At 39.7% G+C, this 15,918-nt stretch overlaps 2 protein-coding genes across 3 annotated transcripts in view; both read left to right on the top strand.

The window, feature by feature from the left end:
- Positions 1-3,669: 3,669 nt before the first annotated feature.
- The window catches only part of LOC111673643 (uncharacterized), a 23,192-nt gene continuing 10,943 nt past the window's right edge, over positions 3,670-15,918 (top strand). Inside the window, exon 1 of the mRNA XM_023431475.2 lies at positions 3,670-5,057. The gene's annotated coding sequence lies outside the window, so the exon portion shown is untranslated. The remainder of the gene's footprint in view (positions 5,058-15,918) is intronic.
- On the top strand, positions 4,979-15,742 carry rdh12l (retinol dehydrogenase 12, like). Of its 2 annotated transcripts, none has more exons than XM_023431478.2 (7): positions 4,979-5,066; positions 11,457-11,572; positions 12,394-12,549; positions 12,644-12,748; positions 14,190-14,399; positions 14,497-14,689; positions 15,612-15,742. In XM_023431478.2, exons 3-7 carry the CDS (start codon positions 12,423-12,425, stop codon positions 15,712-15,714), a joined length of 738 nt encoding a protein of 245 aa, XP_023287246.1. In that variant the 5' UTR covers positions 4,979-5,066; positions 11,457-11,572; positions 12,394-12,422; the 3' UTR covers positions 15,715-15,742. The 2 variants fall into 2 exon arrangements, with proteins under 2 accessions (XP_023287246.1, XP_023287244.1); XM_023431476.2 differs by lacking the exon at positions 4,979-5,066 and adding an exon at positions 11,050-11,223.

Raw genomic sequence — 15,918 nt, forward strand, 5'->3', positions numbered from 1 at the left:
TTTATCTCCTCTTTACATGCTGCAGTAGTTGTTACATACTTGTCTTGCATACAGTATGGTGCAGTGTTTAAAATAACACCTACTAGTGGATTCACCGCAGACGAGAAATATGGCAAATTTCCAGGTTTTTGTAAAACAAGGCTGCAGATCGAGGGAACACGAACAGAGCTGCATGCAGTGTGTTTGACTCCAGTCCAACTTTGCTATCAGAATTCATAGATGCATCATTTTAAAAAGGAAGATTCAGTAAAATTACTGTTTTAAAGCAAAGAAACAGTTGCTGGAGTCAGTGGGTTTTTTTTTTATTTTTTAATCCATTTGATAAATGCTGAAATCTAGTTTAAATACAAATTGGGATTATGTGAAATCTTACATAATGTAATCCCTGAAAGGAAAACAGATGAAATCAAAGCTGTGTCCTGGCGGACTTCATTGGAATTTCATTTAACCCTCAGTGGGAGCCTCATAAAGGGTTGAACTGCCTAAAAACATTAAAAACACACACATGCATACCACTACCATCATTTACACAATTAACCCGCCGTCACTGAACACACACTGACCAGATGTGTAAAGCCTATAGCTTCATGTATTTCCTCCAAATACCCTGCTGACTCTTTTCCCTGAAGCAAACACGAGAGGACCCGAAAAGAAAACAAACCTCTCAACTTAAACATTTGCCAGATCCTTCTTATCGTTCCTTCCTCTGCGCCTCTTGAGATGCCATATTTACCCGGAGCAGACCCAAAGTTTCACTCGCATACTGTCTGAATTATCAGGCGTAACATCCCACACACTGATTATGTGTCTTGGGTTGGGTTCTGAATGAATCGTGTAATTAAGGAAACACAGATTTCGTACTGTTGTCATCATTTGTGTCTGTAAAGTAAACCACTCGGATTACGTAAACTGTCCCCAATCCAGTCGCTCCAAATGAATCATCTGGACTCAGCCTGTGTATTTTTTTTGGACGCCGTCTGTCTGAGAAGCCTGTTGGGCACAGGAAGAGGACAGAAAAAGGTCACAGTCTTTCGCTCTTGTAAGAGGCAGCCGCTCAAATGCTTTTCCATGCCACTCATCCATCATGATCTCTGCCTTCAGCCCAAATATGCTCTGTATGTTGTGTGTGTGTGTGTGTGTGTGTGTGTGTGTGTTTGGGGCTCACGGGCCTCTATATGTTGTGTGTGTGTGTGTGTGTGTGTGTGTGTGTGTGTGTGTGTGTGTGTTCGGGGCTCACGGGCCTCTGTGTGTTGTGTGTGACTGAAATGACCTTTTCCAGCAAAGGCACAGGACGTGCTTTAAATTTTTACATCGTTCCTGTACAATTATGTAATTACTGTACGTGTAGTAATTACTATATAGAGTCCAAAATGTTGCAGGTGAGTAAGCAAACTAAAGTGCACATACATTAAAGGGGCTATTTGCCCAGCGTGGTTTCTTGCCATGGAGTGAGGCATTTCGAGACAAGAGGTTATAATCCGTCCTCTGAGCAGCGCTACGTGTTCAGGGCAGACTGGAGGCTGTGGTGAGTCGCTATCGGAAAGTGACCAAGACAGGCCGGGGCTAGCTAGTTAGCATGCTAACTTAGTAGAAGAAAAGAGGTGATAGAGACGAGTTAGCATTGGTTGATTCCTTTGGAGTCGTGTTTTTGGTCACCTGGCAAATCTTCGTCCAATATTCACTCGCTTTTAGAAGAATATCTGTCTCATTAGCCGCCAAATGTTTCTCTGTGTTCACCAGCTATCTGCAAACTTGATGAGTTGTACGAAGCTAATGGGAGCTGCAGAGCCAAGTGCTCTTTGTGAGTTCATCCCTTTCACATGGAAGTGGTCAAGTGATCCAATGTTTATATGAAAATACTGATTAGCTCTGGTTCATTTAGTGGCACTTGTGGCTACTGTCGGTAGCAGCGAGTGTGTTTTCATAATACAGGTCCCAGACTTCAAGCAGGAAGTCAGAAATCATCCCGGCAAAGCTCAAACACACATGGTTGGATACAAGATGCTATCAGCAGCAAACAAGAGAAAAAGATCGGCACTGCAACGCCGAGCTGGAAACACCTAAATATAGATACAGACTGAAGGTACAGATAAGAACAGATCAAGGGTAAACTTTGGTTTTACTACATTAGCATTACCAACGATACCCTCAGGACTTCCAGGGCATGCAAAGTCATCCAGACCAATAGATAACAATTTAGTTATTCAAATATTATGGTCAGCCTTTTTGATTAGCCCTGAATAGAAGCACACAGGGATGCGTTTTATCAGGGATCTTCAGGGTTCATTTATCAGAGAGCTTGCAGCTGTCATTACACTGCGGCTCTGTCTAAACCCCGACCACTGCGGATACAAGACGCCGGCCGCTCACAGGAAACCACACGACTGATGCTTAATGAGTGATTGTTCGTTTTAAAGAGACGTGAAAATAAAGTAACAGCTGCTGAAGAGAATGGTTGCCTTTACAACCTTACATATATTACATACTGTATATTACATAACATGCTGCTCCCACCTTCTGCTGATGAGTTACGAGATATAAATGTCAAATGACAAGAGCAGGATGGACAACAACAAACAGGCTAAGGTGTAAATTGTTCTACATTTAGACTTATATAAGCACTGTAAACTCTGCTGGGAAGTATCGGGCCGCAAGAGGAAGCAGTGAACACACCATCTTCAGATCCAGTGATGTGCCAGCTTCATGATTGGCATCCAACAAGGTTTTCTGAGGAGGGATCAGAGATGCTGAGTTTATTTTAGACGGATTGAAAGAGAATCTGCTTCAGTCACATTTTGCTTTTCATATTTCATTTGTAATTCCCACCTGACAGAAGATCCAGGGAGCCAGAAGCTCTAAATTTGGCTCGTGCTTTCCTCGCAATTAAAATGACTATAAATGGATCGTAAAATAAAACAAGGCTATGATCCGTCTTTTATTCTGAATATCACACATGAGGTTTAGTTTCCATCGTCATCCTTCATCCTTCACTTCCTTTGCTCTTTTCACCTTTTATTAAATTCACCATTGCTTCCATCACATCTTCCAGGGCAGAGCCACATCCCTGATGATCGTCAGTCAGAAGGTACCCAACACTTATTCCTGGCTACCTATATTTTATAGGTTTTCCCCTCACACTGCTGTCTTTCTTTTCTCTCCGTCTCTTTTTTGGACCTTACTTATTGCCTGGAACTTCTCTTGGGTTTCTCAGTCATCAGCATCACTGCAGTAACTGAAGAAAGACTGTTTTCATTCCAACCTGTTACGGGAATCAATGACCAGATGGCGGAGTGCAACATGGAGACGTCATTGTTTTTTTGTTTTTTTTGTTTTTTGTTAGGTACAAAAATCAACCTGTAATTCTGTTTATCCAACCAACAATAATAATTTGTTTATGATGATCAAGGTATAATATCTAATAAAAACAGACTTTTAATTTAAACCTCCGTTCATAGTTATTTCCTGCACTATTTTCAAAATAAAATAGAAGTGGGAGAAAGAGGATATCATGTCCTAAACAGATACGGATAAATTTCACAATTTATTACACTTTTAACACTTTAAATTATTCGTGTTCAGTGTCTCATGTCACATAGTGGATGCAACAGGGCAAACCCCTTGACTCAAAATGATTCCTTTATAACATTTATTGTTGTTACTTACTAGAGATCCTGTTAAGGTCATCAGTGCATCTCAGGGATCAGATTTACTGCAGCAGACACCAGTTGCTCAAGTGCTGAAGGGGCTGACTGTGAAGACTTACTGCTGATCTCTCGGCGCTCGGTCGGAGATAAAGTTCGCACTTACTGAAACCACACCTGATATGTTTGCAGGATGAGGAGGCTGGCACTGGATTCAAGAAGAAGAGAGAGGGTTACAGTTTAACAGAAACGACACATTCTGGAGGTAGTAAACGTAAAGACTATTGATAAGGTTTGACATGCATGCCGGTGAATGTGGGCGCAGGGTTGTGTAAAGTAATACATTAGGATCTAATGGCCATAATGACATAGTTAGAGTGCCGCTCCCACATTCAGTATCTGGCAAAGGTGACATCTGCAGTGACAAGTAAAATAAATTTGTCATGAAGCGAGGACATGTAAAGATAGTACAGGATCAGTTACGGTACATACCTGTGAAAGGGTACGCTGCAGAAAGATCATAGAACAATTACAGATCCCAGCAGAAGTCATTTAAGGTACAAGGATCATTTAAGGTAAAGATCATTTCTTTGCTAAAGTGCTGAGATTTCTGGCTGGTGTTTTGGTGCCTTGTTAACAAAAAAAAAAAAGAAAAGTGTGCCAACCTTTTGGCATTTCAAATGCTCTCAGCGTTCCTTGACCTACTTGCAGTTTGAGCAGCTCAAAGATGGATGTCAGCGGCACGAGCAGGCGATGGAGTTACAAAGCTGAAACAAAGGAAAACTAAACAAATCGTATTAGAGTTTATTATTTATGTACAGGCCATCGAGAGCTGTCAACAATGTGGCGCTTCCTCAGTCAACGAGTTACAGTTGCCTCATTAACTAAAACATCCTTACGTTATCTCACGTTCTGCGCTATAAAGTGATACTCCCAGACTTTTACACTGAAACACGATACTGTGTCTCATACTAAATGTCATAAAGCAGCCATTAAAGCAGACTGCCCCTGTCCCCTAAAAGACTACACTTACACAACTCTTTCAGTATTGACTCCTTGAGACAGCTCTATAAATAGCACCGCATGCCGGTTTCCTGCGGCTCAAAGCAGGGCACTAATGACTGTCTGCTCACCTTCAAAGGGCAACGCAACCTAAATTCACCACAGTGCCATCTTGCATCTCTCTTGAATTATATCCCTTTAATGGACAGAGCGGAGCAGAGTAACGGCTTTAGGTCTGTTTTGAAACCACAAGCACCTAGACGCTGATGCTGATGCTGTTCTTTTGTTTCCCAATTTTTCCGAGAGACACAAAGTGACTTCAGGGCTCGGCTCGCGACGATGCACGGCGCCGCCAAGATGAAACGGTGAAGATCAAAAGGTGGAGGACATTGGTGCATCTCTTGTGGCAGAGAGGTCAGTAAGGTAAGGGCAAGTTAAAGGCCCCGAAAAATATATATATTTTCTGTTTCTTAAAGAAGCTCTGAGAGGCATGTGATATTTATGTATTTATTTTATTTATCTGTTAATTTATTTTTGTTGCAATTTGTGATGTAGTGTTTTATTCTGTAGTACTCATTTCGGCCACAAGGGGCTTTTCGTAACTTTTTGTTATTTTACATGAGACATTTGCGCATTTCTTTTATTTACTACATTTGAATGACGATAGTTGTGGGGCTGTTTGTTTACGTGAGAGCAAATGTGACTGAACCATGTCCAAACTTTTACCTTGACGCCTCCAACCTTGCAGCATGTAGCAATGAATATTTAATTCTACAAAAAAATACTGTAAGATTTGACACCACATTTTGCAAGTTTTACACGTGCGTGGAAGTTCATTTTAACTTACTAACCCACCAGACTTAAAAATATTATGCTGCATTTCCCAGCTAGCTCACTTCACCTATTTAACAACAGAGAAACACTGTGTTCTGTGGATTAAGCAGAGTAAGTGGGACACTGTTCCTAGAGAGAGAAAGCTGTTGATTGTTGTTTTTTAAATGCCGTTTTCATTACATTTGTTGTTCGACGCAGATATCTATAAACAAATATCTCAAGATTTAAACCTCGATATCACAAGAGCTCAAAGAGAAAACACGGATGTGTTGTGTAACTTTTTCTTCTTCTCATCATTAACATGATGTATGATTTACATACACGAGGGAGGAAACACTTTTCATTCCTCTAAAAAGACTAACCACAACAACCTTTAAATGACCTTCCAGTTCGATTTCTCCAGAGAAAACGAAGGCTCTGAGAAAAAGACTCGAGCCCGATCATCAAGGGAGCCGGTGTGGCCGAGCTAAATGGTGCAGTGTGTCTGGTCAGATGAAGGGGTCTGTCATCTGGTGTATAACAACACCACTGTTCAAAAAAAATAAATAAAAGGGGTGTAATTATGAAGGTATAGATTTGTATCTCGGGGAAATGTTGCAGCAGTTGAAAAAGCCATTACAGGTCGGAGATGGGATCGGCCTGAGCAAAATGAATGGCACCGTTTATGTGTTACGCAACCACTCGATGAGGTGAGGGAGGCTGAGAGGGTGAGAAACCAAATACAGAAGCGTTGCAGGGGGTGGAGGGAGAGGGAGAGGCGACACACACACACACACACACACACACACACACACACACACAAAGGCAGACTAAACAGAAAGATGAGTGATGGATGAAGCAGCGAGGGTTTGTCCGTACAGTAAAGGTGATGGCAGCAGATGAGGAAGCTTGGAGATGTTTATCGTGTGTCTCCCACAGCTTCAGATAATTTGAGGGTTTTTTTTTTTTTTTGTAGATGAGAGCTCAGACTGCTGGTCGCCTGCGTGTGTGTGTGTGTGTGTGTGTGTGTTTGTGTCAGGGGAGGCGCTGAGGCATGTGACCTTGGAAAGATATTGTTATAATGTCAACATTACGGTTGCTCGTTCTGCCAGCGTTGCTTCTGACCTGCAGCAGAGGGCAAGAAAAAAAAAAGAGGTTTTCTCTTTTCCTCAAACCCAGTGATTCTCAAAATCACTATGTTTAGATGGTTTATTATGGAACTCCCAGTCTGAGTCTGAGTCTTGAACAAAGTCATGAGAAAATCTCCTTCCTCGAGCTGTCGTGGATGTGATCACTACATTAAATAGTCGAGATATTTAAAGCGCCTATCCATTCGAGAGACTCTCTCTGTGGTCACACTGAATCTCAGTCTGAGACGAGTAGATATCTTAGCTGTAACTTGAACTGTCCAGTGCGCACACACTGGCAGCAGACTTAGTGAAGGTATCTCGTGTACAGCAGTGACACTTTTGAAACGAGACAAACATGGATTTTATTTCAATTTGAGAGAAGAAGAAGAAGAAGAAGGAATTTAAAGAATTTCAAAGTAAGATCTGACGTATTGTTTTCGGGTTGTGTCATTCTCGTAAACACGATATCTCAGTATGGCCTGGACGAAACTTGTTCAAATATGGCAGAGGCATTCACTAGGACTCAAGGATGAACTGCTTAGATTTTGGTGGTCAAAGGTCAAAGGTCAAGGTTGTGGTGACCTCACAACACGCGGTTTTAGCCTTGTGAACGCGATATCTCTGTAACACCCTCAGGGAATTTCTTTAAATTTTGTGCAAACATTCACTAGGGCTCAAGGATAAGCTGATTAGATTTTGAGAGGCAAAGGTCAAAGGTCAAGGTCACGGTGGCCTCACAAAACATGATTTTGGCCTTGTGAAAGGGAATCCCTTCACAGTCGGTGCAAACGTTCACTGGGAAATGAGATTAGAGCCGCAGCGGGGTGAGTTAGTAGTTAGGATTATATTTACTTTTTGTTTTTTTTCCGTCTGTATAAAAATAAAAATCTGCATCCTCTCACTCACCATCTGCCAAAGTAATGTTAATATTCCCATTATAGCTAATGGATTGTTCTCATAGTTTATGGAGCGCATCCTCTTGCGTCTCCATTGTCTTTGGTTTCTGGGAAGCTGCTAATGCGGCGCCAGTAATAGCTTAGGTAAACTGTTATGTCTAATGTTTCCGAACCACTAATGACAAAACAGTAGCTCATCAACAACAGCAAACATACGGCATGAAAAAAATGACGTGATTATTGTTATTGTGGCACAAATATGAATAAATAATAGAATAAAAATAAAGAGATTTCGGATATTTTTATCTCACTTTGAATGACGTAACTCAGTTTGTGTTTTAATTCATCTGTCGAACCAGGGTGGCACTCACCAGATTATTATCTGCGCTGTCAGATGTTGTAATACAGTATATGAAAAATGAAGCAACAACTACTTGCCAGCACTTTCTGCTTAAATAAACATGAAAAGGGAAGTTAAAAGGAGGGGGGGGGGCATGGAATCAGGATAAGCACAAACAAGCTTGATTTAGACTCCCTCTGATTGTTCACATGAAGACACTCTCTCTATCTGTCTTTTTCACATACATGTACACACTCACACACACACACTCACACACACTCCTCCACACTGCTTTGCTGAGTGGTCTGCTGGAGAAAAGGGAAGGAAATGTTTGCTTACGCACAATCAGCTGATGCCCGCAACAGTGTTTCCTGATCTAATGACCTGCTGTCTACAGTGTAATCCAACTGTATGTTGTAATCACGTCTGTGAAGTATGAATGAACCATTCATTGCGCTGTTGTGAACTCAGCAGAGAGCATGATGGGTGATTAGGTATTTTGTCTTTCCCGCAAATGATTTGCCAGCAGAGTGAGATCTGAGCCAAGGACACGATTTACCCAAATACCAACCTGTTAATCTGTGTATAGACGCAACACAGTAACACGGGCTACTGCGTGCAGGTAGATGGTCATTGGCTGCCACCTGCTGGAGAAAGACGCACGGTACAGTGGAATCATGGGATGCGCATGTCTATGCTTTTGTTAGTGTCTTTATCTAAGTTAGTTACTCTCTTTTTTTCCCCCTTAGTTTTTTATCTATAAGCTCATTTATAGAATATAATATGATGTTATTTATCAATAATAATTAATGATAAATTGGTTCCAATATATTGGTTAAATATGCTGTAATACACAGTGATGACAACTGAAAAATACACCAAGTGCATGTTATAGGCCGAAGCATAAATTGAATGAAATGAAATTACATTTTCATGGAATAACATGCCCTGGAAGATATGGAGGGGATTCTTTGTTTTCATTTATAATAATTGTATTTACTCTTATCATACTTTACTTTAAGCAGACTATATTTTATATAAAATGTGTGGTCCAGGACTGAACAACGAAACCAAGACGCAGTGGAAAGAAACTGAGTAGAAACCAGAATCTGACTGTTTGACTCTGATTTACCCTTAAAAGATTCTTACGTATGTAACTAAGTACGTTCTGTACTTTTTGAGTTTTTGAGTTGAATTACTTGTACTGAGTAATATTGTATTTTTTCTTACTACAAACAAATTAAACTACCCAGAGCTACATCTGAAACAATTAATTGAGTGACAAAAAATTAATTTGCAACAATTTTCTTAATTTAAATCAACAATCAATCAATAAATTGAGAAAATAATCTGCAGATTGATCTATAAAGAAAAATAATCATTATTTGAGGCCCTATACAGAAGAGTTCAACACTACCTCAACCTCAACCAGTTTACATTGATGTACGAGTCAGGATAATGTATAATGTATAATATAGGTGTCATTGTTCTAGACTAGAACTTTTAATACTTTAAGTACATTTTCCCAATTATACCTACAACCTTTAACATTTTGTGTCTAGACTAGAAACTGGCAGCACAACTCAGCTGGACAAATACTACTACCATGTCCGTTTTAATCAGGTGTTGTCTGTTGCATATTTAGTTCACGTTGTCTCGGTCCTCCTGCTGTCAGCTGTTAATTCCCCAACACTGACACAAGGTAGATGAAGGACCCAGATGCAGACTTGGAGTTACAAGTTACAAAACAACTGAGAGACTGAAAATACTCGACTCAGTGGCAGGACTCATTTTCTGCATGAACTGGTCATAAAATGAGATGTTATCTTCATCTAAGTCACAAGTGCAGACAAACACAATGTCCCCAAGCTAATATCACACAAACAGTTACAGTTATTCTGTGTCTTCACTGAACACACGCCTAAAACATTCACAATGCTGGTGGAAAAAAATATACAAACCCTCGGTTGTAACAACTGGTTGAACCTGCTTTGGCACCTAGTAACCTCAAACAAGTGTTTTGTTTAGCTGCTCAATGTTCAGGAGGAATTTTGGACCACTCGTCTTATAGAGCAACGGGTGGTTTGTCTGATGTTTAGTGTCACTGTCCTGCTGCATCACCAGCTTCTCCTGAGCTTCAGCAGGTGAACAGCCACCCTGACGTCATCATGTAAGAGACCTGGATAAACTTGAATTAATTTTACCCTCCGACAACATTCAGCTGTTCAGGCCCAGAGGCAGCAAAGCCCCAAATCATGATTCTCCCTCCACTGCACTTCACCTTTGGGATGATATTTTCCCTTTTTGCAACATACGCAGTGCTGCATGTTCTTCCCAAACAATTCAGCCTGAGTTTCATCAGTCCACAAAACATATTCCCAGTGGTGTTGTGGAGAGTCACGCTGCTCTCTTCTTTAGAGAGCAGCAGCTTCCTCTGTGGTGTCCACGCACCATGAGCCATGAATTGTGTTTGTTCGACTCCTCTTAACAGAGTTGTTAACCAGCTCCAATGATTCCTTCAAGCCTTTAGCTGTTACTCTGGGCTTCATTTTTACCTCACTGATCATTCTGAGTTGTGTCTTTACTACACTTGTAGAGAGTAGCCACAGAAGTAAATAATTTCTATTTATAGACAGTTTGTCTGTGACTGACTGTGGACTGATGAATATGTAAGCTCTTTGAGATGAATGTAACCCTTTCAGCTTTATGATAATCAACAATTCTTGATTGTACGTCGTCTTAGCTCTCTTTGTGAGGCCTGTTTCACATTAGCAGATTTTTCCAAACTCAAAATGTTTTACTTTATTTTATTATTTTATTTTATTTTATTTCATTTTATATTATTTTTATTTTATATTTTATATATTTTTTTATTTTTTGATAATTATCTATTTTATTTAATTGTATTTTATTTTATTTTATATTTTATTTTATTTTCAAATAAGGTCAAATTAGCCTTAACCTACACCGGTTTGACTCCGGTTAGCTTTTGTTTATGCCATAATGCTACAAATGCTTCATAAATAAAAAAAAGTACTTTCTTTTTATTAGACGGACGGACTCCCCACCCATCCGGCGCAGCCCGCATTCATAAACGAATACACACACCGCAGAGGGCGGGCCCGATCTGAAAACCATAACCAATCAGCGTTCTCCGAGAGCGACAGCCTCGGATCCGATTGGCTAAAAATCGCAGTAGCTCCAACATTAGTAGAATACATTTAATGACACTTCCGCATCACCAGTACTCAATCAGGTGACGCTTTTTGAAGAAGTTTGAGGTTTTGAGGTTTTTATTTGGAAAAATTGAAGAAGAAGGAAATTGAAGATTTGATTTCAGGTGTTCAGGTTTAGTCGCGTCGGGACTGACTGCTGTAATAAAGTGACATGCAGGCGCTAAGGTGAGGACTGTCTTTACACACAACTGTCTGACCAACCTGTAGTTTTAGGTTTTTATTTCATCTTTAGTGATAAATACAGCCCTGGTGTTGTCAGTGTGTTGACATAGCTTCTCTTTTCTCTGCGGCTTGTATGAAAGAAAATATTGTTTCTCTGTAAGTAAAGTCTTGTCAAATCAAACCCGTTTCACTGGCTCAGACAGTAAAAAAAAAAAGTGATTTCTCAATATTTCTAGAAATTTCTTCCGGGCCGCCTGGTCTTCTGATGTAAAGCTAGATGGCAAAACTGTGGTCATCACCGGGGCCAACACGGGTATTGGCAAAGAGACAGCCATCGACCTGGCCAAGAGAGGTGAGTCAACACTAGAAAGAGTGAGTTTGACTTGATATGACTTTTTTTGCTTTGTCATGCTTAGAAATCAAAAAAAAAAAAAAAAGTTGCTCAACCCTTCCTTTGTTTTTCATAAAAGGAGATTTTGAATTTTAGATCCACAGATTAGAGGAGTACAATGAACCAGCCCACCTGAAAAATTAGATTTAATATTTTAATATTTTATAGATATGTCCAAAATGTATTTCCAGTGGCTGACAAGGAGGAATATAAAAATACTTCCAGGCAGCTTTTTTATTTAACAAAATAATCCAAAATTTCTCAAATGCATCAGTGTTTAATTTAGTCTTAACAGAGGTTCTGCTTAAAAAGAGAATAAAAAAGATGTTTAAATTAAAACTTATATGCACTCGTTTCCCCTAAATACCCACATTTATACAATAAGATCATGAAAGTTAACCAGAAAATATTTAAAAATGTGACTTTCTTTACTCCAGATTTCAATGTGCAGCACTGAGAATTCAAAAAACTTATTCACAACCCCTTGGATATATGGAAGATTTCAAATGGCCAAATGAAAGCAAAGTGAAATTGAGCACACACTGTTAAACCAGAATATTTCCTTTTCCACATTAGAATGCAATCACAAAACCTCCTGCCTATAGTAAACATTGAGTAATGCACACCCTCTGTCATGAGAGGGTGCTCTCCACCCACTCACTTATTCATTACTTGTGTATCTATTGATTCGTGTGTGTGAGAGTGTGAGTGTGTGTGCATACAGAGAAGCAGTATTATTCTGTTGTATTTCACTGCTTTTTTATTTTTATTTCTCTGTTTAGGGGCAAAGGTCATCATAGCGTGCAGGGACATGGAGAAAGCAGGAGCCGCTGTGAAGGAAATCATCGAGAGCTCGGGCAGCGAAAATGTCCTTTGCATGAAACTGGACTTGGCAGATAGCAAGTCGATAAGGGAATTCGCTGAAGCCATCAACAACGGTAAAAAAACAACAACAAAAAAACAGCTGTTCCTTAGAAAAAGGGTCTTAAAAAGCCGCAGCGTTACAAACTTCTTGATGTTCTTTTTCTACAGGAGAACCGAAACTCAACATCCTCATCAACAACGCTGGAGTGATGGTGTGTCCTTATGGGAAAACAGCAGATGGCTTTGAGATGCAGATCGGTGTCAATCACATGGGTAAATTAAACCATTTTATCTGTGTGGTGAAGATCATTAAAAATAGCCCGATTTTCCGCATTTTATTTATATTTGACCATCAAATTGTTATCTACACCTGTGGTTCCCTAATTAACACACTTGCACCAGTCTCTATACTTACACTTAAAATCCACTAGGAGGCGTTGTTTGACCTCCCACTTGGCAGCTTTGTGTTCCTCCTCGATACAGAATAGCTTGAATGCAATAATACTTTCTTCATGTTCTCACTGTTTTTAATGGATTCACATTAAAACCATAAATTACTGATATCAAAACAAGCTAACTTGCAAATATCAGAATTTAACTGCAAATACATATAACCGAGGAACATGTTCTACTTTACTTAAGTGTCAAACCCCTTCCCTGTATCTGTTGTGCATCAGTATTTGGCAGTAAAATCCTTTTTCTGTTAAATATTGATCGGTGTTGATATAATTAGAGGTTGCTGTGCTGATGTCAGATAAGACAAACTGTCTCCCGGGAAGATAAAGAAAACAGTTTTACGCGCTGCTGTCAGAACATTGCATTCTGCCAAGGTTTAACAGAGAACAGTCTTAACGCCACAGTTTTAATAAATTCCTTGTTCGCAAACTCGGTCACTATGATTTGTGCCGTCTTGCTCGGATGTCGTCACTGCTCTGCCTCTTGACCCCTGCACAGACAACCTGGACACTGGTGTGAGTCACACGCTGCCAGTTAAAGTCAAAGGTTCAGTCAAAAGTGTGTTTTGTTCAAAGCTTCATATGTTTGAAATTAAAGCGCAGAGTGAAAATAGGAATATAATCAACAGTTTTAAACTTGGATGAATCAGTCTCCAGCTTTTTTTTTGTTGAAATGTCCCATTAGTCCTTGTTTGCTAAAATAATTTTCTTATCTGATTTGTTGTCAACACATTAAAGTTGTCCCCAGTTTGTTCCTGACCTTTGGTAGTTTCAGACCTGGTGCTGAAATATACTCAACTACTAAAATGTTCTTTCATCTGAGCAGTTATAATTTTTCTTTTCTGTCATGATGACGACTGAGTGTACGTTTAATCAAAGATCTGAAACTTTAAATATCTGTCGAACAGCCTAGCGATTAATCTATTGGGTCCTAATGGGATTTATTAGTGCAGTAAAACCAGGTGCAATATAAGATAATATGTTATGCACTGTTATTAACTTTGCCAAACCTTTTACCAGCTGTTTTTCTGTTACAACAGCCACTTCTACTGGAGATTCACTTTTTCACTTTTTTAAATTTTCCACAAGTGACAGAATTTTAGACGTGAGAAAAGTCTTGGTTTGACCATCCATTTAAAGCACAGTTGGTTCTTGATATTAAACATTTTTTCTTAAAGATCACCTTTGCTGCAATCCCTCAAAAGATACACTATCTTTTACTCTGCTTTCTCTAACGTCATATCCCCCTCGTTCTCCAGGTCACTTCCTGTTGACGTATCTGTTGCTCGACCTGATTAAAAAGTCGGCACCAGCCAGGATTGTCAATGTGTCCTCCATGGCTCACAACTGGAGCTCCATCAACCTGGAGGACATCAACAGCGAGAAGAGTTACGACAAGAATAAAGCCTACTCCCAGAGCAAGCTGGCCAACGTCCTCTTCACACGCTCGCTGGCGAAACGACTCGAAGGTTGAGGATCTGTTATTTCATCCTATCTTGCTTCCTTCATGTTGGTTCGTTCATTTCCTTCAAACTTGAAAGCTCATTCACTTTGTTTCCTTCACAGGCACGGGTGTGACGACGTACTCCCTCCACCCTGGAGTCGTCCAGACGGAATTATGGCGTCATCTGAACGGCCCCCAGCAGATCCTGTGGAAGATGGCGACCCCCTTCACCAAGAACTCCTCCCAGGGAGCTCAGACGACCATCTACTGCGCAGTGGAGCCGTCGCTGGAGAAAGAGAGCGGTGGATACTACAGGTCCTTTTTATTTTTATATGCATACACAACAAGATCTGATCCTGAACTATCCACATTTGTTCACTCTGCTCCTGAATATTTATATATACAGTTCAAAATTCCCACGTTAAATCTCTTTTACATTGAAAACCATGACGGCTGCAGTCTCTGTGTTGCATGGAAGACGATGTTGAGCTCCGATGTCGATTCACTGACTTTTTTTTTTTTTATTGCTTACCAACGCTTCAGGATCCGAGGGAGACAAACCCGGTCTGAATAAAACAATTCAGCCTGAAGGAAAAACATAATAAAAGGAAACTTAAAATACTAATGAGATGAAACTAATGATGAAGAATTAAATTATAAATACTGATAAAGATTAATTAAAACACGCAGATTATCATTCTGTAAATCTATATGATTACTTTCTCTCTCAGATTGGATATACATTAATATATTAATATTCACAGATCTTCATTCACTCACCTGGGGGATACAAGCCCGGTCTGACTTGTTCTCCCAGTATTGTTACCATGGTAACCTATAGCACTAAATATGAAATATAAAATAACATCATAAAAATAATTTTTTTAAATGACACAAATATGTAAACTATACAAGTAAGTAACAATTTAAAGCTCAAATTATGTTTTAAATGTGACAAATCTTATGTTTTTAATGCGACATGCTAGAGACACGCAAGGCCACAGTGATTTAAAGAGAGAACTTCTTAAGTTTATTTCGATTATCAATCTGTTTACTCCCTCAGTCCTTAAACCTTTGATTCAGATAAGGAAAAAAACTCCCTGACAATAAAACCTTTGTATCAGAAAACAAAGGAGCAGAAAACGGAGAAGGACAGACATGTGCAGGAAGTAAATTATAAAATAAAGTTTGATTATAAAGTAAATAAAAAGTCGCTGATCTTTGTCTTTGCCAACAGTGACTGCGCTCCGGCGAACTGCTCGGCGGATGGAAAGAACGACGAGCTGGCGCAGAAGCTGTGGGAGCTGAGCTGTCGTTTGCTCTCCGTGACGTGGGAATGAATCAATAAACCGACCAGTTTTTACAGTCTCACGTGTTCCTCCACAAATCAATGCAGTTTCGTCTTGTTGCTCTAATGCTGCTTGTGAAGAAATGACGTACCAAAATATTATCTTAATGACTTTTGTTACAGTTAAATATGTATTTTTGTTTGTGTTTGTTTTACATAGTAACATAAAGTACTTGCACAACACTGCACTATTTCT

The sequence above is a fragment of the Seriola lalandi genome, unplaced genomic scaffold (genome assembly GCF_002814215.2).
Source record: "Seriola lalandi dorsalis isolate HSWRI2012SDOR001 ecotype SW California unplaced genomic scaffold, Sedor1 jcf7180002054923, whole genome shotgun sequence".
NCBI classification, from domain to species: domain Eukaryota; kingdom Metazoa; phylum Chordata; class Actinopteri; order Carangiformes; family Carangidae; genus Seriola; species Seriola lalandi.

Excerpts from the sequence above, each read along its gene's own strand:
- rdh12l (XM_023431476.2), top strand. Across the intron at positions 12,749-14,189 it reads GATCGGTGTCAATCACATGG|GTCACTTCCTGTTGACGTAT; the intron begins GTAAATTAAACC and ends CTCGTTCTCCAG. Across the intron at positions 14,690-15,611 it reads GAGAGCGGTGGATACTACAG|TGACTGCGCTCCGGCGAACT; the intron begins GTCCTTTTTATT and ends CTTTGCCAACAG.